At 44.0% G+C, this 25,935-nt stretch overlaps 1 protein-coding gene across 3 annotated transcripts in view; it reads left to right on the forward strand.

Moving 5' to 3' along the window:
• LYRM4 (LYR motif containing 4) overlaps positions 1–25,935 on the forward strand; it is a 154,451-nt gene that overhangs the window by 109,210 nt on the left and 19,306 nt on the right. The window contains exon 3 of one of the 3 annotated variants that reach the window (XM_055263685.2): positions 10,088–10,213. The exons of the other annotated variants lie outside the window; for them this stretch is intronic. Coding sequence (XP_055119660.1) covers positions 10,088–10,171 — 84 coding nt within the window. The 3' untranslated portion in view covers positions 10,172–10,213. Of the gene's footprint in view, positions 1–10,087; positions 10,214–25,935 lie in introns of those variants that run through there. 3 annotated transcript variants of the gene reach the window in all.

Consider the following 25,935-nt stretch of genomic DNA (forward strand, 5'->3'; position numbering starts at 1 on the left):
GAGATGGGGGAATAGCGGTGGTCAGTGAAATATTAAAAATCAACCTCCTATAGACCCAGTTTGCAGGTGTTATATGAGATTCCTTCTGCTGTTTCATTCCACTGCATTACATTTTTATGTTAACTTAATAGGCTAATATTTTATGAACTTGTAAGATTGAATATATGGAATGAAATAAATGTTTCTGATAATTACTTGATGGGGTGGCGAGGTTCAGGAGAAAGTCATTTAAAACCTCCAGACTGATATTGATTAAAATTAGTGGCTTAAAGATTTAGAATATCTAATTTATAGGGTTTTTTTCTTGGTTGACTCTATAACTTAGGTAAAAAAATGTTTCCGTAGCATTTATGATAACATTTAGCAGGTAATTTTCTTTACTAGATGTAGGGAAGAGCCAGCAATTTACAATCAGAGCATTCCATATGTCCCTATTTAGGGCGTTTCAGGGTTTATTGCTGCAATTTAACATTTTTATCTGGGATGTTCAACTTCTAAGGGATGGGCTCTCTGTTTGCTTTGCTGTTTTAAAATTATTAGAGTCTTTCATTGTATCTGTCTGTATTCACAGCATATATGGTCATTTCATTTGAGTGTTCATGAACAGCCCTCAATATATCAGTAATTACTTATATGTGTCGAGCACCATACAACGGTGGTTGCCAGTTCTGACTACACATCAGGATGTATTTTTGAAGACTTACAGAGATGATTTTGTTGAGCACCACTGTTGAAAACCACAGGTTTTCCAAGAGTGTCCATGTGTATTTCACATGGCTTTACTCGTCAGGAGGTACTGGTGATTGCCTCTTTTACAAAAGAGGAAACTGAGGCTCTGGAAGGTTCTGTGAGTTGCCCCTGGTCACACCAAGCAGCAGCACTTCATCAAGTAAGTTTCCAGATGTCCAGCTTCTCTCCGCCCAGCTGGGCAGGCACAAGAGACTTGCTGCATTATGACCTGGTGTCTTAGTTGTGTTTAAGATTACCAAGGGCGGTGGTTCACACTTGTAATCCCAGCACTTTCGGAGGCTGAGGTCGGCGGGTCACTTGAGGTCAAGAGTTTGAGAGCAACCTGGCCACCATGGCAAAACACCATCTCTACTAAAATACAAAAATTAGCCAGGCGTGTAATTAGCCACACTTGTAATCCCAGCTACTCAGGAGGCTGAGGCATGAGAACTGCTTGAACCCAGGAGGTGGAGGCAGAGCTGAGATCATATGACTGCACTCCAGCCTGAACGACAGAACAAGACCCTCTCTCCCACAAATAAAAATAAGAAGAAGATTACCAATGGTTCAACAGAAACAAAACTGACAGCGTAGTGTATTGTGACAGTCATGGGACACAGAGGCAGAATTAGGTACGTACTGCCTTCATTTAAGGAACCTGCAAGCCCAGCGGCCTTAAGTATGCTACTTAGGATATAGTACTAGTTGTCACATAAATAAAATTGTAAATCCTGTCATTACATAAGCCACCCTTTATGCCTTTCTCATCTGGCAGCAAGTTTGTCAGCACAGGGCAGTGGTTAAAGAGTTGCCGTCTGCTGCGTGTTTCCATTCACCCCATGACCTAGCCTGGAATTCCTACCAGCCAACAACAGAGGAGGCCCAAGAGGAAGGCTTTCCCCAGAAACATGCAGTCCCGTCCCCTGGAAACAGTTCCCATGAGCACGTTAGCTTAGCTGGTTATGAGAGTAGCTAGGCATCAGCTCAGGCACTGAGTAAAGCAGACCTTTGTAATGGGGCTGTGGGAAGAAGCGTGTAGACCAGAGGGAAACAGCCAGGCCAGAGACAGACACGCAGCTGGGGCTGCCTCACTTCTCCGTTTGCCTCCGCCAGCCACGCCTTCTGACTGGACATTTTCACCAAAGAAGATACGGCGGGGTATACTTTTTAAAAAAATATTAGACGGATGGCAGATTATTAAAAGCCAGCTCTCGTTCCCTATTTAATCTAGTACATCATGCCGGCACTGGAGATAGTACATGTGTATTGTTTATTGTTTGTGGGTGTTTCCCCAAGTGACAGAGTTGTAAGGGAGGTACCACTTTCCTAGGAAATGCTTTTGGCATCACATACCTGCCTGCGGCTGATCAGGGAAGCAGCTTGGCAGGGCAGGAGAAGCACAGAGCTGAGTCTGCCGCTGCTCACTGACATGGTAACATGGGCAAGCTGCTTAGCTTCTCCGTGTCACGTTATTCCTCATCTATAGAATGAAATGGGGTCAGCGATTTATCTCTAAGCTCCTTTCCAGTTCCCATACTTAGTGGTTCCAGTGATACGTATTGACAAGAATATGGTATCATTCTTTTATTCATTCATCAAATATGTGTGAATCACCCATGTCTGGGAGCTTGCTAGATGCTGTGAGCAATGCAGCAGTGAATCCCACAAAGATCCTGCTTTCCTGGAACCTGCCATCCAGCCAGGGAGACAAAATGGGGGCACACATGATTCTCCCAGAAAGCAAAACGTGAAAAATACCGGTTGAAAAGAACAAGGAAAAAATTATTTTCTATTTGTTAAGCCTCCCTCTGTGCCCTAAAGACTCTATTTGATAATTTATGGACTTAATGTAATTATGACAGTAATCCGGTGAGGTGGATATTATTGTCCCACTTTATAGATAAGGAAGCAAACGTTCAGAGAATAAATAATCTGCCTCTAGTCATGCAGCTAGTAAATTGAGCCAGGATTTTGGAACAAGCCTTTCTGATTTCAAAGCCCATCCCTTCTCCATTAGAGCATGCTGCCTCCTGATAAAATGCTCAGAGAATTGATACAGGAGATAGCATATACCACTGAGGGTAGGATAAGCATTTTCTGGTAGAGGAGCCATTTGCTCAAGGACTGAGAAATGGGTGGAATTGGCACGTGTGACTGGAGAGGGGATTTCCTGGAGGCAACAACTGTGAAGGAGTAGGGGCAAACCCAGTGAACAGGGAGATGGGCCAGGCGGAGACCAGAAGTTATTTAAAAGGCATTTTGGAGGCCGGGTGCGGTGGCTCATGCCTGTAATCCCAGCACTGTGGGAGGCCGAGGCAGGCGGATCACGAGGTCAACAGATAGAGACCATCCTGGCCAACATGGTGAAAACCCGTCTGTACTAAAAATACAACAAATTAGCTGGGCTTGGTGGCACGAGTCTGTAGTCCCAGCTACTCGAGAGGCTGAGGCAGGAGGATCCCTTGAACGCGGGAGGTGGAGGTTGCAGTGAGCCAAGATCGCGCCACTGCAATCCAGCCTAGCGACAGAGCGAGACTCCGTCGCAAAAAAAAAAAAACAAAACAAACAAAAGGCATTTTGGAGCCCCTGAAGATTTGGAGTAAGAGGTTAAATAAATAAAGGTCACCTCTAGCCATGCCATAAGAGTACTAGTGTAGACACTGATTAAATAAGCTGATAGGGGCTTGAATTTAAGATTAAAAGTCAGGAAGGGAGAAAAGAAGACATGGAAGAGAATGCTATACCATTCTCATAAAGGCTGTATCATCAGAAATAGCAAACTCAAACTCAGGAACAGGAGCCAACCTTAGGAACACATTGAGGACTCTGATTTTAGTGACTCTAAGCTGCAAGAGATTGCTTCAGCTGTAATTCTAAAACTCAAGATAGTGGTCAGAGCCTGAGCGTGCAGCGGTTACACGCTTGCAGGGGAGAGCTGGAGGCTGGGTTGAGAATTAGTAAATGCATGGCACTCTGCTGCTCACAGAGCATGTGCACATTTGCTATCTCAGATGCTTTTCAAGGTGGCCAAAGGAGAGACCACAAAGAAAGAATAATTATGTTAACAGCTAACAATTAGTGAGGGTCTGCTGTGTACCAGGCACTGTGCTCAGGATTTTGCATACCTCAGACCTCACCTCCCTATGAGGTATCATTATTATATCCCATTTTCATAGAAAGTACCTGAAACCAGGGTATCCATGGTCACAGACCTAATAAATGGCCAAGCTGGGACTTGAACCCAGGTCTGATGGCCTAAGGTCCCCAGCCTTGGTTAAATAGAGAAGGAAAGGAGGTGCAGCAATAGGGGAAAATCAGACTCCAAAAGAAGAAAAAATTGCAAGGAGGGCAGATACGGTTGGTTTCTCTGTTTATTCGTTTGCCATTAGAAACTTTGAGAATAAAGATCCAGAATGTAGTTGCTTAAAATAACGTACACCTGATTCACCACTGTTAAATGATCACCTGCCTTCTACAAAGCTTACATATTGAGCTTTTATAGGACAGATGGGCTGCGGTGTATTACTGCCTCTTAATACCCTGCTTTACTTTAGCCTGAAACAAGGGTGACTGTCTGAATGTCAGCGAGGACTTGGGGCTGCCAGAGGCATGCTGCTGTGTTCATCTGCTTCTGTGCATAAAGATTTAACATTTGACGTTTGCCCTTTGTTACGTTTCTCCTAGAGTTTCTTAACGGTATTTTAAAGTGATGGATTTTTTGCTTGTAGGAAATCATTCAGACGTGTAACAAACGTAGTACCATGAGGAACTAGTAAGGCGACATGTTCTGGGAATGGCTTGCACCTGCCTGTTGTGCATGTGTGTCCATGTGTGGACAGGCATGCTTTTGAGTGGAATTGTGTATCTGATGTTTATGTATCTAAATAATTTGTATATAATTTGGTCCAGATTTTCTGTTACCTCTTAGTTTTATTATTCCAATGAGAACTTTATAAGAAGCCCTCTGATATCCTGATCTCCACAGTAATCACGGACTTCAGGGTTCCTCTTCCCACCCCCGCCCCCCGAAGACACACCAAGATTTTCAGATTAATGTTCCCCTAATCCTAGAGTATTTTGGAGAATGTCTCTCTGGAGAAGCAATAAGGATCAGTGGTTTGAGCTACGACTTTGAAAGCAGACATGTAAGGAGGTTTGAATCCCAGCTTTACGACATGCTGTCTGACTTGGTTAACCATTGAAAATCTCCCTAGCCTCAGTTTCAGTGTTTGAGATAATGAGCCCAACACCATCCTTGATATCTGTGTCCTGGGGACCTGGAGGAATTAATGAGCTGATGCCGTAAAAATACCTATCCGGGGTTGAAGGGCCTCTCCTGTGAGGTCTTTCTGTTGCAGTGCGTCTTTGTTAGCAGGCTTTTCCCACGTATCGGGGCTTCTTTCAGGCCCTCATTTTAGTGTTATCACCACATTAGTGCCTATTTCACTTATTTTTGAAAACCTGAAAATATCACACATACTAATGGAAATTTCATTGAATATTAATGAACACTCAGGACTGTACCTGCAACAGAAAGTGAAATTGGCTAAATATTACTCATCCAATCATTTATCTGAAATATGGTGTGATTTTGCAATCCTAAAAATATAATAATTAATGTGAAATTTCAGGTTTAAAGTACAGTTTTAAAATATGAAGCAAGCATCATGTCAAAAATGAAATTTTATTAAAGGAGCTATTCTAGACGATTAAGAAATGAAAACGAGTTCTAGGGGAAAAATTCAGAACCACGTTTAATTTTATACTTGGAAGCGCACTGCAAATGACAAGGTAATTTTTATATGTATATTTATAGATTTAATTAGCAGTTATTTTATTATATCTTTCATATAACTATAAATGGAAAATGATTGCAGACAAGAGGCTCTCATCTTCAAGAATCATTGTTGGTAAAGTTAGGGGAGAGCTGATTTCTCAGTCACTATAAAGCAGAGAGAGGTGTGTGTGTGTAAAGGTCATTACCTGTCACCTAACGTGAATTCTTTCTTGCATTAAAAAATATTGTCTATAACTTTTCTCATTTTCTCATCCATGTTTTGCACTTGAGAATATTTAGAAGGCGCCATGACTTGTTCAAGGCATATACCCAGCCCAGCTCAGGATTGCAATTCAGAGTTCTAACTCTCCCCACACAGCACAGGGAAGTCCTGCATATCCTGTTGATCTGTGGGTGTCAGATAGCCTTGAGGCTCATAAAGGCCTCTGCTTCTCCTTCCTGCTTTTATGTTTCAGTGAATATTGAGGCACTGGGTAGTGGATGATAGAGACTCGGTACCCACTGCTGAGGGTGGGGACCAAGTCCGCATCATCCACTCCTCAGTGCCTCAAACGGTCTGGGAGGCCATGTTCAGCCAACGAGCATGTGGGTGAGTAAAATACAACCAGCTGTAAGACGTGCTGTTCAAAAGGGTGGGCTGGGAGGGTGGCGGGACACCAGTCACAGATGTCTTCTGTGAGCGAGAGCTCTTTAGTCTGGGACCTGGCGATGAGTAAGATGATGTAAAGGGAGAGTAGGGGAGGGCAGGTGGCCTGGGGAGGGACGGACTATTGGAGACCCTGAGTGCTAAAGAGCTTGGTATGTTCTGGAAGTAAAAAGAAGACAGAGATTGTTTTCCCGCTCCATGTGGAGAGAATCAGTTGCCCACGGATTTACAAAAGAAAAGTGTAACAATAATCTCTCATCAGTGCAGCTATTAACGAGACCTGGAGCTTCCAGGAAAATTTGGCTTAATAAGTACCATACTGTTACTTCCTCGGGAAAATTAAAAAGGAAGGAGCGATGAGACAGAAGGGCCTAATTCACCCCCCACCGTGGACCACATCTGACTTGGCCTCGTAACAAAGCAACTTTAGACAGTAGGGAGAGAAGCGAGGGAAGATGGACGTCTCTACGTGGAAATATTTTATGAATGTGAATTTTAGTGTCCCTGTTTCCTGTCTTCCTTCAAAGATTAAAAGGAATCCATGTATAAAACAGGTAGTCACATGAGCATATATAAAGTTTGGTTAAGCAAATTCAAGGACTTTTTCTACTTACCTACGGTCAGTATATTCTGTGGACATTGATAACCCATGGTTTCGACTGTAACCTCACATTGATCCCCAGTTTTCAGAGAAAGAGGATACCATCTACTTCTGGTCACGGCATTTTAGGTGAAATCCTGCAGGGATTGTTTATTGGTAGCCTAATTAGGTACGTTATCCATTATTTAACCCAAAATCCAGGTTAAAATATGACATCAGTGACTTCAGCTAGACCATGACTACACATGTTTACTTCCTGGAGCCATTAAACCGGTTAAAGAAAAGAAAATCCCAGCACATCCTTGTTTTGTTAAGGTAACAAAATGAGCTCATATCAAACATAAATACAGGTTTAAATTATTTTAAAAATTTTTTGTGGGCTCAAACACAAACATCACAGCAAAGCTTACCTGTGACCCAATTAGGAGCATCATGAAAACATAAATCCCAGTTCTACTCAAGTAATACCAATGGCCTGGTACCAACGGCTTCCAGCGGCCACTGGGGTTTGACTCCCAACTAGGAAAAACCCCTGCCTCTGGGGGGATAGATGATGGGGAAATCATTCCATCCATCTCAGTGCTGAGCTCTCACATGCTCTCCTGCTTTTCTGTAAATTGACCTAAAATGGCCATCTTTGATGGTCTCTCACTTTCTCTCTATATCCCTAATATGAGAATGTGTTAGAATTATTTTATGTAACAGTGAGTCTGCCCACAGACTGACCTCCTGGCTCCAGCTTAGCAGTGTCCAACAGTAAAAATAGAAATGCCCCTGACTCTTGTCTTCTTTTGAGAGGAAAGAACCCTTTTGCAGAAGGCCCAGGCACCCCCTTCTCTAGCCACATTGGCCAGAGTTGTGGTATACAGTTATGCCTAAGCCATTCACTGGACAGGTAGCTGGACCCCAGCACAACTGCCTTAGGTCAAGCAAGATTGATGCCTGGGGGCTGTGCTGGGAAGGGGCCCGCTTCAGGGGGAAATTGAGGTTGTGCTGAGAAGGAAGGAGGGCAGCTGTGGAATGGGCCTGCGTTTCACAAGCATTCCAGGTCCTGCCTGGGGGTATAAATCCTGACTTTCCCTTTTCGAGCTCTGTGGACTGCGCAAAAGTGTAATACTATCTCACTTATCGGCATTTCTGTTTTTTCACCAATAAAAAAATGAAGATAACAATACCCCCCTCGGAAGATAACATGCGAGCAAGATGGAAACACAGACCTAGCACAGGCCCATTATTTACCCCGAGTCGAGTCTAGTCTCCTTAGGGACAGGGCATCAATAAGGGACTTCTCAGCACCTTGCACGACTCATTTAGTTCTCAGGCATTCATTTGCTAGGACTGAATGAGGGAAACATGCTACTAAACTGCCACTGAACTCACAGGCTTGTGATGTGTGGTGGATGAGACACAGCCCGTGCTGAGGCAGGCAGGTCTGAATCCAGTGCCGGAAGCACCATGTGCCGTGAGGTGGCATTAGAATATTTGGAGCAATGAAGCGATCTCATTGAATGTATATATGCTAGAGGAATTGCAGTCATGAGAAAAATTAATTGCAGACTTGATCGTGGAGGCATAGTGTCCAGGCAGAAACCTAATCCAAGCAAGAGATCATTTGATGGCTGAGGAAAGAGAGTGCCAAGGGGAATGGAGTGGAATGGAATGGAATGCAGGAACTCTAGAGGGGGTTTAAAGGCTGAATATGCTGGTTTGCAGGCTTGAGTTAGCAACCCACATCTAGCAGTCAGTATTACTGGAGCATTGGTGATGAAGCCGTGGGTGTAAGTAAGACCACATGAAGTGGGCATATATTAAAGACATATTGGTGACCTTTCTGATGTTTTCCACCATTGCATATTAATAGGCAGGAGGATTGAAAATAGGAAATGATTTTTCTTTTCTCCTCCCTGGCAGCCTTCTCTCCTGTGATGTTTTTTCCTCATAAGGCTGGGGTCCTATTGCTTTCTCTTTTGATGAAGCTTTTTTATTACTTGGTGGGTAGAGGGCCTTAGGTGTGGCAGAGAAATTCCACAGCCTCGCCCTCGCCCTCATAGTGATGAAGAGCATTGACTTAGGAGTCAGGCGCTGGGTTTAGTTCCCGCTGCACCACATATTAACCAAGTGAAATTAAGCACATGTTTTATTAATCTTTATAAACTTCAGTTTCCTCTCCTGCAAAATGAGAACAATAATAGTGCCGACTTCACAGCACTGTTTACAGTGTGAGGGTGATAAGGCGCTTACACAGGCGTGCGCCCGCCACATGGAAATGCCTGTAGATGCTGCTGGCTCCTCCACTCACCAAAACTGCATTTTGTCTCCTTTGTTCTAAAAGAGAAACCAAGTGTGGGGAGCAAATGGGAGAAAGGAGCAGGAGAAACTTGCCTCAGATTCCAACTCATATGACCTGTTAGTGACTAAAGATGGAATGCCAACACATGGATTGTGTGTTTGAAATGCCAGGTTGGTGTTTTCCACAGGGATGTGCCCGTTGTTCTCTGCTTTCTGTGGAACTCTCTTCCAGCCCCAGGCCTGGAGATGGGGCCTGCCCTTTTACCTCTCAAATATGTTCCCAGGGAGGAGTGCGTCCTTCTCTGGGGGCCACCCCATCACACTGAATCTCACGTTGGGCTCATTGCTAGAAACTCTGTGGCCTGCACCTGCTTCCCTATGTCACGTCAAAGCGTCTCAGCACACAGACTAAAGGAAACCTCAGAGGTCACCCATGATGGCCTCGCAGAAACATCTGCAGGAAGGGATTACGGAGGTTTGCAGGGAAGGCCAGGCAGCCTGGGAGTGAGCGCTGCACTGCAGCTCCCAGATACACACAGCTCCTTCTCCTAGGCAGGAACGAAGTGATTTCCCAGCTCCTGGGGCCATGGGTAGCTAACTGATTAAATATCCAGTTTGGAAAATACACCTGACATATTTTTTTTTTTTTCGAGACGGAGTCTCGCTCTGTCTCCCAGGCTGGAGTGCAGTAGCGTGATCTCGGCTCACTGCAAGCTCTGCCTCCCGGGTTCACGCCATTCTCCTGCCTCAGCTTCTCAACTAGCTGGGACTACAGGCACCTGCCACCACGCCTGGCTAATTTTTTGTATTTTTAGTAGAGACGGGGTTTCACCATGTTAGCCAGGATGGTCTCAATCTCCTGACCTCGTGATCCGCCCGCCTCGGCCTCCCAAAGTGCTGGGATTACAGGCTTGAGTCACCATGCCCGGCCTCACCTGACATATTTCTTACACGTAAGCCACTTCTTTTTCTTGTCCAAGCTGAGGCCAGCCCTCACCCAAGACTTGCCTGTATCTCAGTGCAGGTAGCTGAGCAAGGCACAGCCGTCAGGAGGAAGTCGGGCCACAGCAGCCGGAGCCTGGGGAAGCCCTGCACAAGTTGGCTTTGAGGAAACCACCTGACAGACGTTTGCGCTTCCTCACAGAGTTGGTGAGCATTCTGACTGTGTGGTCACATCAGATCAGATCGCTGTCACCTCTCTAAGCATTTCTTTTTCTGGAGTATGAAGCAGCTGAATTCAGGGAGGAAAGCAATTTGATGTCAGGGGCTCCTTTGAGCCTTGGGAATTAGAACTCAGAAGCTTAGAACTGGAGCTCAGCTGCTGGTGGAAAATACACTGTGAATGTTTTATTCAGTAATGCATATATAACATTGAGCAGAATCCAAATACATAAATCACTTATACAATAGCTGTGAAGAGCTACCTTCCAGCACTTGAGAACCAGGCAGCCAGTGGCTCACAAAGGCCTCTGTCGCCATCTGCTGGCCGCATGCTTTCTCGTGCTGTTAATTCTTGCTCTGGTATTTTTTCTTCCCGCAGCCTTTGGCACTCAGGTTCTTCTGCTGTAAAATTTGCCTCCATCAGAGCCGTATTGCCTTGTGTTTTTGAGGCTTGCAGAAGAGACCCTTAGCACTCCTTAAAATTCTGGCAGGACAGAGAAAACAAGATGGAGAGAGATGACGAAACCGATTTCTTCCCCCTGGCTTTTTTAACCAGTTCTGTGCACTATGAGGAGGCCCTCTGAGCTTAAGCCTGTGCCAGCCACATCTCAAGGCCAAGGACACAATACTCAGTTTGTCTTTATAATAGGTCCTGTTATTGTGTCTGCCAGCCTCCCGATGTCTGTATCACAGTCATCAATATATTACACTAAAGAAATAGGAATTATTCACGTTGCTAGTAAAACTTGCCCAAGTATAAGCACGGACTCCCACAGTTATGGGCCTGAAGACCATCCCCAATGGCGAAACTGTGCCCCAGAGGTTGCCGTAAGTCACTGGAGCCAGAAAGCAAATTTGATCCCCTGTGTAAGATTGGCCACCGTACCCTGAATGACAGTGGTGTGCTGACACGGCATCAGACTCCACTCACACAGAAGATCCACTCGTGGTGCAGAGCTTGGCCTCCTCAATGTGGCCACAGGCCCTAGAGCGCTAACAGATGTCACTTATCGGGATCACCCCTGAGCCATTGTGAACATGAAGTGGCATCACTGATCTCTCACCAGCTCTGAACCAATACATGTGGCATCCCAACTTCCTGAGAGGCTGGACAGAGCATATCCAGAATGCAGCCACGTGGGGAGTCAGAATAGGGCAAGGATATAGGAGTGCTGATGAAAACTGAAAACACGGGGGACCGTCCCGTGATGCGGCCTCCTGGGAGACATCTGCGTGAGGCCAGCAGGCCAAGGGTCCGTAGCTGGGGATGGCTGCGCTCTCCTTAGGGAAAGGCATTGCAGAAACTGAAGTTATGAGGCAGCGTAGGGAAAGCATCCTGGGCTCTTCAAATCTGGGCATGGCTGTGAGCCCCAAAGAGTTGTTGTCGGTTTACACCATCTCCTAATACAAGGGCTAAGTCATTAGGGAAAAAATCATGTTTCAGGTTTTAAGGGGAAAAAATGAAAAGGTGCATGGCCTTTAACTGTAAACAGTAGAAGGGGGTGGGGAATGGTTGAATGGTAGAAATGAAAATCAAGAAGTCTAACAATGGCTGGTAACTTAAGGACCTTACATATCAGTTATTGCTGCACAGTAAATCATCCCCCAAAACTTAGTGGCTTCAAAGAACAATCTTCATTTAGTGCCACATCCCACTTCTATAGGTCAAGAATTCAGACAGGGCATGGTGAGGGGGACTTGTGTTGCTCCACAGTGATTGAACCTCAGCTGGAAGATTGGAAAGCTGGGGGCAGGAATCATCTTTTACTTAGCTGTCTGGAGGTTGATGCTGGCTGTGAGCCGGGAGTCTGGCCAGGGTGTCAGCCAAAACATAGCACATATGGCCTCACTGTAACCTGGGCTTCCTCACAACATGGCGGCTGGGTTCCAAAGGCAAGAGTCCCAGCAGAGAGAGCCACACAGAAGCCATATTGTCTCTATGGCATAGCCTCAGGAGTTGTGTAGTGTCACCTCCACTGTCAAGGTTACAGAACCTGTCCAGGTTCACACAGAGAGAAGACAGACCCCTTCTCTCAGTAGAGGAGGGTCCATTCATTGTAAGATAAGCATTGGAAAATACCATCTGCCACACCAGTTCCCTTATCACCTGTACCCGCATCCCCCGCACACATGCACAGAAACAGGGCAGCCTGTCACAGACCCTCAGCAATCGTGGCATGGGTTCGTGCCGGGTAAATAGGTGCATTTGTGGGTCAGCTCTGCTTCTGGTTTGTAGTTTGACCTGGTCTTAACCTCTCTGGATCTCAGTTTCTTCTTCTGGGAAACAAAAAGGCTGAGCTCCAAACCAAGTCGTTGGAAACTTTAACCTTTTTTATACCCTGATGCATATGCCTCAGTGGTAGTGAGGGTCACGGTTCAGTTTGGTGGGGGGGTAAAAGTTTGGAAAAGCCTCCCTCAGAAACTCTAGAATCCGTTCCAGCTCTGACCTCTGTGAGTGTTGAGACGTTGGTCATGCTCTTTGGCCTTTTGGGATTTTACTTTCCTGCTCTGTAAAATGAAGGGTCTACTAAATTATCAGTTAAACTTTTTCCAGCTGTCATGTTTGATCTTAGTATTCGTTTTGGCATAATGAGTTTCCTTCATCCACACCAGTACTGTTCCGCTGCTGTGGACATGTGAGCTGGCGGAAGAAATCCTGTATTTACAAGTTCCTGCCCAGGCTATTGAAGAAGTTCTTCCTTTCTGTGGAATGATAGAAGCCTGAGTGGCTTTTGCAGCAGGGACCTGGGAAATCAGCCTGCTCTCCACTTTACAGAAGAGAAAACTGATGCGCAGAGAAGCCGAGTGATTGCCAAGGACAGAGGGCGAGTTATTGATAAATCAGGCTACAGTCCTGTGACCTAAGGCAGTGTACGTTACTGTTGCGACCTCATCCTCTTAATACAAAATAGGTGAGCATGAGGACCCTGAGTCATACCATCCCCATCTCTCCCATCTGCATTATTCCTATGAAGGGCCAGTACCCTCAACAGCGCCATCTTCTTTTTATTTCCACAAATGTGATAAGTGCTCAACTTTTGTGAAAGTATAGTTTTTCAAACATGAAAACTAGATTAAAAAGCTGAATGTCCAAATAATTGTAACCATAAGGTAGTGGTAGTCATGATCACACACAGAGGCTCTTGGTCTGATTTCTACAGAGAGAAATAATGCTTGGATATTTGTAGAACTGGACACCTGAAAAACAGGTTGGAAGGCTTTTAAATCCATGTGGTTGGTTATTTAAGAAGTGGAAGTGGCATCAGGAGGGCAGTACTACTCACAGTCTAAGAAAAAGGAAAGGGTCTACGTTTTGGTTTCAGTTCGTGTTACCTCTTTTATTTTTCATAGTGGCAAAATACACGTAACATAAAATTTACCACCTTAACCATTTTTAAGCATGTATGTTACATTTTTAACATGCTTTTGTTGAATGGTTAAGAATCTAGGAAATGATAAGCCTCACGTGTTCCCAAGTGCAAATCAAGTTGAAGCACAAATTGACTTTCCCGAGCCCAACTCCATGTTCTAGAAACGGGATCCTCAGCCACACACTGTGAATACCTGTAATGCACTTAAGCACTTTTGACTTGTAAAGTACAGAGAGCACATCATAGTTTGTCTAAACCTTTGTGTTGGTGTCCTTCAGTGCCACAGCCTTATGTACTTGGGAAATGCTCATTTACAGGTTTAAATGTTCCTTCCTCCAAACAGATTTTTTCAATCTTTTCAAATTTTAGTTAAGCTTTATTTTTTTTAAGTATTGTTAAAAGAAAAACCTTAGACAAATTAAATTTAACCGAGTTTCACTGAGCAAATGACAATTTGCAAATCAGGCAGCCTGTGAAGCAGAATAGGTTCAGAGAGGCTCCAGCACAGTCATGTGGCGAAAGGTTTTTTTTCTTTTGAGACAGGGTCTCACTGTGTTGCCCAGGCTTGGAGGCAGTGGTGCGATCACGGCTCACTGCAGCCTGGGACTCCCAGGCTTAAGTGATCTTCCCACCTAAGCCTCCCAATTAGCTGGGACAGGCACACCACCATGCCCCACTAATTTTTGTATTTTGGTGGGGACGGGGTCTCACCATGTTTTCCAGGCTGGTCTCGAACTCCTGGGCACAAGTGATCCACCTGCCTCAGCCTGGGAATTGGTGGTGTGCTTGTCCTAGCTGCTTCGGAGGCTTATGTGGGAGGATCACTTCTGCCTGGGAGGCCAAAGCTGCAGTGAGCTGTGATCACACCGCTGCCCCCCAGCCTGGGCAACAGAGCGAGACCCTGTCTCAAAAAAAAAAAAAGAAAAAAGTGCTGGGGTCACAGGCATGAGCCACCATGCCCCAGCCTGGAAGAAAATTTATAGGCAAAAAAAGGAAAGTGGAATGGAAATGGAAAATGGAAGTGAGGTGCTAAAACAGCCAGATTGGCGACAGTTTGGTTGTTTGCCTTATTTGCGCACAGTTTGAACAATTGGCTGCCTGTAGCCAAAGCTCAGTGATCAGCACAAGAGTAGATTATAGTCTGTGTACACATCCAGTTAGGTTACAGTTCACTATGTTCACAGAAACCTTTAAAATATGTAAAGAGGCAGCTTTAGGCTAAACTTAATTTAACAGTATCTTGTTAATATTAAACACGGTCATAGCAAAAGTGTCGAAAACCAGTCAAGTGCTACTGTTTTAAATCGAGCCAAACATTAACTTTTATCTGATACTCCTGTGTCCTACTCCAGTTTGTATTTGTAAATACAGTGTGACCTGTGTCATGCATGAATGAACCTTGATATTCTGTTGTCTAACTTTGAATGAAGGCTGCGCCTTCGTTGGTCAGAGTTCTGAATATGATATGCTCACCATGTTTCCAGAGTTGCCGGTATTTCTCCAGTTAGCGAGGTGGAGATGCAGCGGTGCCTGGGAAGATCAGAGGCACTGGGCTGGCGCGCCTACTTTGCTCTGCCGCTCACCAGCTATTGCCATTCAGAACAAGCTACTTATGCTCTCCAGGCCTGTCTTCTTCTCCCTACCACAGAGATGTCAAAACCTATTTCCTGAGAATGTTAACAAGGACGACATTCAATTACATCTACAAAGTACCTGGCATAAGTGCCTAGAACATAGTAGGTACTCAATGAACATCAATATTATTCTTCTTTTGAGATCAAATTCTCTTAGGCTTATGTGTAACAATCACCTTGAAGTCCTCTGATTGCTCGAAAGACTTTCTTTAAGACTTCAAAGTATTAACCTGATTGTGAAGAGCAAAATGTCTATGTCTAAAGGATTAATCTCATTTCTAGCTTTTAACCTGTCTTAAACACCTCTAGCACTTGCTTCTGTTTGAAATCCCAAAGAACTCATTCTTTCTGTTAACTGTTACTCTTAACTTTTATTTTGTTCTCTTTTTACCCCCAGGCATAAAGTCCATAGTCATGTCTGCCACCGGGTTTGTTTTCTATTGCATCTTGATATTTTCTTGTGTTTTCAGCGGGGAGCATGTTAGAATTCCTTAATATACAGATGTCATAGTATATAAGGTTTTCTTGTGACTTAGTCTGGAAATCATTCATTTAAAAAAACAGTCATTATTCGTACTGGCAACTGATAAAAATTCTTTAAGAAAAACTATCGATTTTTTTATTTTTATTTTTTTTGGAGACAGGGTCTTACTCTGTTGGCCCAGGCTGAAGTACTGTTGGCATGATTACGGCTCTCCGCAGCCTCGACCTCCCCAGCCTCAGGTGATCCTCCCACCTCAGCCTCCCGAGTAGTTGGGACTACAGAGGTGTGCCACCATGCCCAGTTAATTTTTATATTGTTTGTAGAGACAAGGTTTTGTCATTGTTGCCAGGCTGGTCTCAAATTCCTAGGCTCAAGCAGTCTGTCCACCTTGGCCTCCCAAAGTGCTGGGATTACAGGTGTGTGCTACCACACCTGGACTTTGAGTATCTTTTCTTCTATATATAAAATCTTGGCAGAAATGTCTTCTTTTGTCATCATGAAATTTACTTTCATGAAACCTCCTCAGTGCCCCTTATCAACCATTAGTTTTTTGGAATCCTTTTTGACCTGCTGAAAGACAGCACCATTGTATTTTTCTTTGCAACTTGTGGAGCCACCACCATACCCAGTACGTTTTGACCAAAGGCAAAGTTAAGTCTACACCACCTCAAGCCTATGAGTAACACAGTGGAAAGGGGTCAGAAGACTTGGCTATTGTGGTTTGCAAAAATGGCAGGATGAATGCTCCATATCCTCCCTCAAAAATACATTCAGATGAGGATAATTTGGGTGGTGGGCCACAGGCAGCTTACAAGGACAAAGTCTGTCAACTCTTACTCCAGTGTGTGACCTGAGTGGAGATGTCTACAAAAGAGCAGGAATCCTGTCTTCTTTGAGAATAGGGCAACAATCAAGTATGTGGTTTTAATTATTCAGATAGGGTCACAGGACATTAGATGCATAATATTAAAATCTCCATCAGTCAGGGGAAATGATTTTAAATACAGGTAGACATATAGAGGCATATCACTAGCCGGGTAGCAGAGTCATTATTTAAAGGACACTAGAGTTCCTCTGTGAGGAGGAACTGAGCTCTGAGAAGATGTTCAGTATCAATACAGTGAGATTACAAAGTACAAATCTCAACACCTTTGTAACTTCTCACTAAGTGGAGGAGTGGGGCCAACTCCGGGAGTTTGGTTTTTGCTTGTCTGAGAATCTCTTGACAGATCCTAGAAGCAACAATTCTATGTTGGGGCTTAAAAAGAAGAGGTAGTATGATCCAGCAATCCCACCCCTACATGTATACTCAAGAGAAATGAAAACATGTCCACACAGAGACTTATATGCAGATATTTATTGAAACTTTATTAGCAATAGCCAAAAAGTGGAAACAACCCAGATGGCCATCATATAATAAATGGATGAGCAACATGTGGTATAGCCATACAATGAAAGTATTATTGGTGGTAAAACCGAACATGGATGGCCCTTGGGAACATTATGCTATGGGAAAGAAGCCAGACACAAAAAGTCACGTATTGTATTTCGTTTTTATGAAATGGCCAAAATAGGCGAATGCATAGAGACAGAAAGTGGGTTAGTGGTTGCCAGGGGCTAGGGAGGATGGGACATTTGAAAGGTGACTAATGAGTAGTGTTTCCTTGGGGGTAATGAAAATGCTCTAAAATTGATTGTGGTAATGGATGCACAACTGTGAATATACTAAAAACCATTGAATTGTACACTTTAATTGGATAGATTTGATGGTGTATGAATTATATCTCCATAAAGCTGTTAAGAGACATCGGGAAGAGACCAGAGTTTGTTCTGTGCAGAGCCCTCTGCCACAGGAAAGGAAGGAAGTCTACCCAGTCTTCCTACAGGCGTTGCTCCTTGGGGCAGTTTAGCGTGCCATTAGCATAGACTGTGGCTAGGACCTGTGGGACTCATTTGTAAATGCCACCTTCTTTGACAACACCTGGGATTGTTGAAATGGAAGTAATCAATTACTAGAAGCCATTAATTGAATGCTGTGTGCCAGGCGTTGTACTAAGACATTATAAATACCATCTAATTTATGTAAAATTGATATTATCCGTTTCTATAGGTAAGGAAACTGAGACTACAGGGTTAGGTGAAACCCAAGGTTTCTGAGCCAGTGATTGGCAGAGCAGGTGTTTAAACCAGGTTTGTCTTGGGACAAACCCCAGGCTCTTAAGTACTACCTTATCCTGCCTTCCCCCTTCTCCACCCTCAACCCAGCCCCAGTCAAAAAGACAGCAGGAAATGGGACAAGTTATCACTTAGAAGAATACTGATTTGGTTTTATAAGTATTGAATAGAATGACCAAATGATCTAGTGATTCCATTTCTCAGTATATACCCCAGAGAACTGAAAGCAGGGACTCAAAAGGATACTTGCTCACCAATGTTCAGAGCAGTATTATTCACAACAGCCAGCCGGTGTCCCTCAACAGATGCATGGATGAACAAAATGTGGTATAGCCATACAATGGAATGTCACTCAGCCCTGAAAAGGAAGGAAATTCCACCACATGCCACAGCAAGGGTGAACCTTGAGGACGTTGTCCTAAGTGAAACAAGCCATAACAGAAACAAATGCTGTATGATTCCACTTATAGGGGGTCCCTAGAGTCCCCCTCTAGGCAGAAAGTAGAATTGGAGTTGCCAAGGACTGGAGGGGGGGGAGAATGGAGAGTTAGTGTTTAATGGCTACAGGGTTTCAGTGGAGGAAAATGGAAAGATTCTGGAGAAGGATGCTGTTGATGGTTGTACAACAATGTGAATGTACTTAATGCCACAGAACTGTACACTTAAAATGAATAAAACGGTAAATGTGTTTTGTATATTTAACACACACACACACAAGTATTGTGTTTGTTTGAAAGTCTAGAGCAAGAAAGCTTTTTTGAGTGTATTTAGCAGGAAAACTTAAAGTTCTCGTCTTTGGAGGGTTCAGGCCTGAGGCATCCAGAGGAAGTGAACGCCACCTAGGGAGCCAGTTCCATTCCCATGAAACTCACACCTGGAGTGATCCGCACTCTTCACAGTCCTAGGAGTGCCATTACCAAGGGAGAGGAAGGAGAAGGAGTAGGGATGAGAGCTCTTAGACATTTGATGGGCCGGGCACGGTGGCTCATGCTTGTAATCCCAGCACTTTGGGAGGCTGAGGCGGGCGGATCACGAGGTCAGGAGATCGAGACCACGGTGAAATGCCGTCTCTACTAAAAATACAAAAAAAATTAGCCGGGCGTAGTGGCGGGCGCCTGTAGTCCCAGCTACTCGGAGAGGCTGAGGCAGGAGAATGGCATGAACCCGGGAGGCGGAGCTTGCAGTGAGCCAAGATCGTGCCACTGCACTCCAGCCTGGGCGACAGAGCGAGACTCCGTCTCAAAAAAAAAGAAAAAAGAAAAAGACATTTGATGACATTTTCCCCAATTTGTTAGTTTGCAATGACTAAGACTTTTTGCTTTTTAACCTGTTATTATGGAAAAATGTGAACATATACAAAAGTATGTAGAATTGTCAAGTGAATCCTGTGTATCCATCACCCATCTTTAAGAGTTAGATACTCTGTAATATCAGTAGATGGTATTTTTCATCCTTACACCTACCCGTGCTCTCCCGTATTGTTTTGAGAAAATGTGAATTTGTTTCATATTAAACTGTTTTGGTACATATCTGAAAAGATGATTCTTTTTAAAACATAGCTATGATACCACTGTCATAACTAACAAAATAATACTAATTCCTTAACAGCATCAAATAAAAAGTGTTTAAATTTTAATGTCACAAATACCATCAATTTTCAAACTGGGTGATCTGTCTGTAATCTGTCTTTAAAAGAAATCTATAGGCCCCATGTGTATCTTTTTTTCTTCCTTGCTCTTCTTTTTCCTTATAACTTCTTTGCTGAAGAAGTCAGTTCTTTTGTCTAGATTTTGCTGATTTTATCTTTGTTTTCTTGCTTATCTTATGTAAAAACTGAAAGCTCTATCTTAACCAACTAGGTTCTTAGCCTTGGCCAGACATTACACTCACCTGGGAAGCCTGTAAAATCCTGACATGTGGAAAGCAGCTTGTCACTTCCTCAATAAGTTAAACATAGAATTACCATATGACCCAGCAGTTTCGCTCCAAAAGAAATGAAACAGGTTCAAACACAGTCTTGTATTCGTATGTTCACAGCAGCACTATTTTCAGTAGCCAAAAGATGGAAACAACCCAAATGTCCTTCAGCTGAGGAAAGGGTCAACAAAATGTGGTATATCCACGCAGTGGATGTTATTCATCCTTCGAAGTCGCAAAGTACTCATGCGTGTTTACAACCTGGATGAACCTGGAAAACACTGCAGTAAATGAAAGAAGCCTGACACAAAAGCCACGATTATATGATTTCATCTGTATGAAATGTCTACGGAAACCCACAGAAACAGAACATAGATTAGTGGTTGCCAGAGGCTGGGAAAATAAGAAAACGGGGAGTGGCTGCTTAATGAGTATGGGGTTTCCTTTGGGGGTGATGAAAATTTCCAAAACTAAATAGTGTTGATGATTGTACAATTGTGAAGGTACTTAATACCACTGAATTACGCACTCTGAAGTGGCTTAAATGATTTTATGTTATGTGAACTTTACCACAATTTCTTATAATTCTGATGTATAAAAACACCCCAGACCAAGTAATTAATAATATCGTAAGTGTGACCCAAGCATCAGAATATTCTAAAGCCCTCCGAGGGATGCCAGTGTACACGCAAGGTTTGGAATCATTGACAGCGGCTGGACGGGTCAGGATCGTGTCTTTCGAGCCTTCCTCACAGGTGGTGGTGGCGTGCTATATTTAAGCACGCACAAGTTTGCTTCTGTATTCTAAAGGATAACCATCTCCCTTGCACTCCTGTCAGACAGCAGACGCTGTCAGGAATCTGCTGCCTACAGTCACAAAAAATATTCTCTCCTTTTTTAGAAAATAAAATTTAGGAAAACCTAAGAAGAAAACGATCGATCATCTTGATCTTGTTTTTATGTGAGAGGAAAGGCCCTCTGTTGCTAGCTACCATATAGATGTGTAAAACAGTGCCGCCCATAGCCTCACCTGTGAGATGGCAGCACGGGGACAAATGGCCCTCAGGTTGCCCAGCACACACGCACACACCCTGCCCAACACAACAACAACAACAAAAAGAGACAAAGTAACCACTCCTGATTCCCCGGGGAGGAGGGCGAATCTCCTGTGGTCATCTTTGTCCTGCAGTGGCTGGTGCTGCCGTCATACCCGTAGAATCTCAGCAGTGCATGCTTCCCTACCCTGGGAAGGAAATGTCATTTCCTTGCAAGACTCACTTCCCATGAGCACTGATAGGCCACAGCTGCTGCTGGCTCTGCAGCCTTGGCAGAGTTGCAAATAGGTTAAATGGAGATGGGAGTTCTAGTTCTCTTTTGCTTCAGCCAGCTTCCTTTTCTGGCTAAATCTGAATAAACTCAAAGAAACTGGGCAAGCGGTTTGCGGCGCCCCATGGAGCTTCACAAAGATAAGTTCCACTTATGTGATCCAAGAGATGGTTGGCTTGTGATTTTCTTCGCTCGGCATTACTCGTTAATATCCTGAACTCACATTTCTGAAAACAACTGTAGCTGAGATGTGCTCCTGCAGCAGAACTACAAATTAAACTTGGAAATCAAACCTCCCACTTCCACTCAGCCTTTTGTAGCACAGGCTGGATACTCCTCTTTGAAAGCATGGGATTTTCATTTAAAATGTTAATTAGAAAGCATAGAAGACATTCTTTCAGAGGAGATGTGTTGTAGTTTTTGTTTTTGTTTTTTAAGTGCCAGATTTTGAAGTCAGAAGACCTGGAAAGGAGTATCTCAGCTCCATAATCCATTTACCAATTGTGCAGATGTACACAGGTTACTCAGTTTTCTCTGGTTCCATATACTCATTCCTAAGGAAATATGAATATTATGTATTGCATAGGACAAGGGTAAAAACCGTGAGAAACTAAGTAAAGCATGCAAGCTTAGCACATGCCCAATAAATGTCACTTTCCTAAACATGTATTGCTTATGTATTAAGCAAGTGATCCTCAAACTTAATCCCTGAGAGGCAGGGAGGTTAAGAGATGAGATGCAAAAATGCCCTTTTTCGTTTCTGTGGGCATGTCCTGAAAGCAACGAGGAATTGGGTACGATCATGAAAACTTGCTTTGGGTTAAACCAAGTTAAAATTTAGGATCTGCTGATATGTCTTGATCTGTCAACTGGGGACCCACGACTGCTTAAAGATAAAGGCGTAAGTCGGGGATAAAATAATGAAGCCAAGGCATACAATGATTGCCTCTCAATTATGAGTTGTATCCTGCTGCTGCTTTTCACAAAACATATTTTCCCAGTCTTTAAATATTCTTCTATAATGTCATTCTTAATGATTGCATAGTGAGGATATGGTGCAGCAAAAAGCTTATGGACAGCTCTGTGGCAGCTAATTTGAAAATCTAATAAAAAAATGAATTAACCTGAGGAATAGAAAGCTTGAATAGACCAATTACCATAGAAGAGATTAAAGTATCTATTGGTTTGAACCTTTTCAGACTTTCTTTTGGCCTAGTCCTTGATGAATTTTTGTGAATGGCTTACAGACAACGTTTTCTTTGTTGTTTTTGGAGGGAGATTTTTTGCAGGCACAATTTTTTTTTTCTCTTTTAAGAGATGAGGTGCTGCTGTGTTGGCCAAGTTGGTCTCAAACTTCTGGCCTCAAGTGATCCTCCTGCCTTTACCTCCCAAACTGCTGGGATTACAGGCGTGAGCCATTGCACCCAGCCAGACACAAATTTTTTAAATGTATTCTCTGAGATACATGTGTTTGTATTTAGTTTGTCCATTGTATTATTCAAATTCTCTGTGATTACCTTTTTAAATGTACTGTTACTATCCAGCTTTGAAAGAGGAATATCAAAGTTCCCCACCATTATTTTGCCTTTGTCAGTTTCTCCTTTTATTTCTAATAATTTAGGTTTATATACTTCGCTACAGTCTTATTTAGTGCATACAGCTTTATGACTGCTGCATCCTTTCTGTAAATGTTGCTCATTATTTAGTTTGAAGGTTTTAGACTCAATTCTGCCTTGTCAAATATTAATATAAACTAGAATTTTCCCCCACAAATGTACCCGGTATATCTTAACTCATCCCTTGATTTTCAGTCTTCCTTTACCACTTTTGTTTAAGGGGTTTTCATCTTGTTTTGTTACCTATCCCCGTTAGTCCATTCACATTTCATATCATGGCTGATGGAGTTGATTTTATTCTGTCTTATGTTATTATGTATTTTAGTTGGTTCTCTCTTTTCTCTTCCTTATTTTTAATGGTTTTATCTAGTAACTATTCATTCCCTGTTTATCTCTCTTTTCTTTTGTCAGTTTGGAAATTCCATTCTACTTTTCTGTGCCCTTAATAACTGTCTTCTGTAGCCCAATGCTTATAATTGGAAGCATATATTTTTTACTATTATGTGTAAGAGGATACCAGTTTTTCCCACCAAGACCTGTTTCCCTAGACATAAATTTCATCAGTAAGTTTCTTGCTTACTCGCTGTTTTTCCGAGGCTCTGAGCGCTCTTGCTGGGTACCACTTGTCTTCCTCTTCTCAGCAGTTTTAGAAGCAGCCATTTGTTTCAGGGTTTTTTTCTGTCTGGCTCCTGGATCCCCTTAGGCATATTGTTATTTTTCTTTGTCATCTCACTGGGGCCGAGGTCTGCTTGTTACAGCGCCCCATGTGGCTGCAGTTCTGTAGGTGATAAAAGTGAATGGCTCCCTACTCTGGAGGACCAGTGGGGCAGCAGCGGCAGCTGCCAGTCTCCCTGTTCCCAGGTCCCCTGTGCAATGCCAGCCTGAGGAGCAGGGAGCAACAGCCTTGCTCTCTAGCCCCTGCTTGGCAGATAAAGCTCACTTGGGAGGCCAGTGTCAGCCAGATTCCCAGGGCCCACACTCTCTCCTCCAGCCCCACTAATCCCAGAACCCAGCGTTGGCCTCCAGGCCCTGCATGGTCCACCAGGAGGAAAGCTGTCATGAACTCCCCCTGCAGCCCACTCCCAGGCCCAAGACCTCACTCACACCGGCGTCTCCCCCAGCGCTGGGTTGGGAACAGGGGAAGCATAGTCTATTCAGGGCTCCACGGTTCCAGAATTCCTCTCTCTAGTACCTCTTAATAAAAAGATTTCAGATTTAATTAGTTTTTGTGGTCAGAGCTGGGAACCTAATCCATATTTAGAACATATTCTGTAAGAAAAGCATATTGCAAGTACTTACCAACTTTGAATGAAGACTTCCACGGCACAGCTGCCTTCCCACCCGTCCACACCCCTGCTTCACCTTGGCACGAATCTCTCTGACTTGGCCTGTTGGGCTGCTTTGCGCTCTCGCTTCTGCCTCCCTTCAGTGTGGCTGGTGGAGTAAGGATGGTCCTAGGTCCTACATTTTCACATTTTCCACAGTAAGATACATTACATTTTTAAAAATAATTGTTTTCAACAAAGCCATAAAGTAAGATCTGGTAGGCTGAATAATGGCCCCCAAAGGCATCCACACCCTAATCCCCAAGACCTGTGAATGTTACATTTTATGGCAAAAGGGACTTCACAGGTATGATCAAATGAGGATCTTAAGATGGAGATCAGCCTGGGTTATCCACATTGGCCCTACTGTAATCACAACTCTTCTTCTAAGAGGAAGGCAGAGGGAGGTTTGACTGCAGAGGGAGAGAAAGTGACAGAAGCAGAGATGGGAGCGACTGCTTCGAGGATGAGGCAGGCACGCCACACTAAGCAATGCAGGAGGCCATACAGGCTGGAAAAGACAAGGGAACATTTTCCCCAGAGCCTCGGGAAGAAGCCAGCCCTGACAACACCTTGACTTTCACCCAGTGAAACTGATTTTTGACTTCTGGCCTCCATAACTGTAAGAGAATAAATTTGTGTTGTTCTAAACCACCGGTTTGGGGGTAATTTTTGACTGCAGCATCAGGAAGCTAACACACAGGGTAATCCTTTGGAGAAACCTGAGTTGTCTCAGGGCAGCCCGCGAGCCCAGTACCACTATTTCCCATATCCCCAGCTGAGTGCGAGAGCAGGTAGACGCAGTCCTAGGATCACACCATCAAGTGCAGTGGCCCTTGATGGCCTGGAAGCATGGCTGGGGTGCAGGCAGGGTTGTGGCTGCTCGCAGCCTCTAAGCCCTTGGGGACGGTGCACACGTGGAGAGAAGTCCTTTGGGGGGATTGAGCAGTTTTTTGAGCAAGCGCATATGTAAGGAGCACATCAGAAGCTCTGGAGAGGCAAAGTCAAGCCTTTGAAGGGCGTAGGCCCAAGCACTGGCTGCCCAAGAGAAGCCCCAGGCCCGTCTCTGCTGGTAACATCTGCTCCCTCCAGGTGCTGGCGGCGTCACCTAGTCATGCAGGTGACATGGGGCCTCACACACAAAAAAAAATGTAAATAAAAGCAAGATTGATGAGCTTGGTCATACCCCATGTAGTAGTTCATATCCAGAGTCCTGTGAGAACATCGGAAGTGTGGACAAAGAGGAAACCAAAAGAACAGTAAGAGAGTTCAAGAGACGTGTTCACAAAATGGTCATGAGGAGGGAAAAGAGGAGGGAGGCATCTTCTCCAAATACACATATTTATGACTGTCACTTCCTCTCAAGGAGCACTGAAATCTCCAGATATGATTTCCTTCCCTGAGGAGGAAAAAGTTAAAGGTGGCTCCTTTTTATCTGCCACCTGTCAGCCAGGCAGCGTTGTCACTTTGACTTTCTTCAAAGAGATGTACTCTGCCACTATGAAGCCCAATAGTTCCATTTACTCCCGAGTGAGGGGTGAGCTAGGGACGCGATTTTTATCTACGAGGCCACAGGGCATTCTTATTTTGCAACTCCATATCACCCCTACGTACAGCTGGGAGCAGGGTGTGAGCAGTGATGGGTGCTCTGCTTCCAGGATATAAATGTCATCACTGCAATCCTCTTCACTATTGGCAGCTTCTATAAAATATTTCTCTGCAGACAGTAAGAAACCTAAATTTGGATTTTCACTTAATTTTTATTATTCCAAGCAGAACCAAATTTGCTTTACAGAGAAATCAACAACTGTAAGACACCCTCTCCCATTGCCTGCCCAGACCCTTCCTCATCCAGGTGCTGAT

The sequence above is a fragment of the Symphalangus syndactylus genome, chromosome 23, assembly GCF_028878055.3.
Source record: "Symphalangus syndactylus isolate Jambi chromosome 23, NHGRI_mSymSyn1-v2.1_pri, whole genome shotgun sequence".
Taxonomy (NCBI): domain Eukaryota; kingdom Metazoa; phylum Chordata; class Mammalia; order Primates; family Hylobatidae; genus Symphalangus; species Symphalangus syndactylus.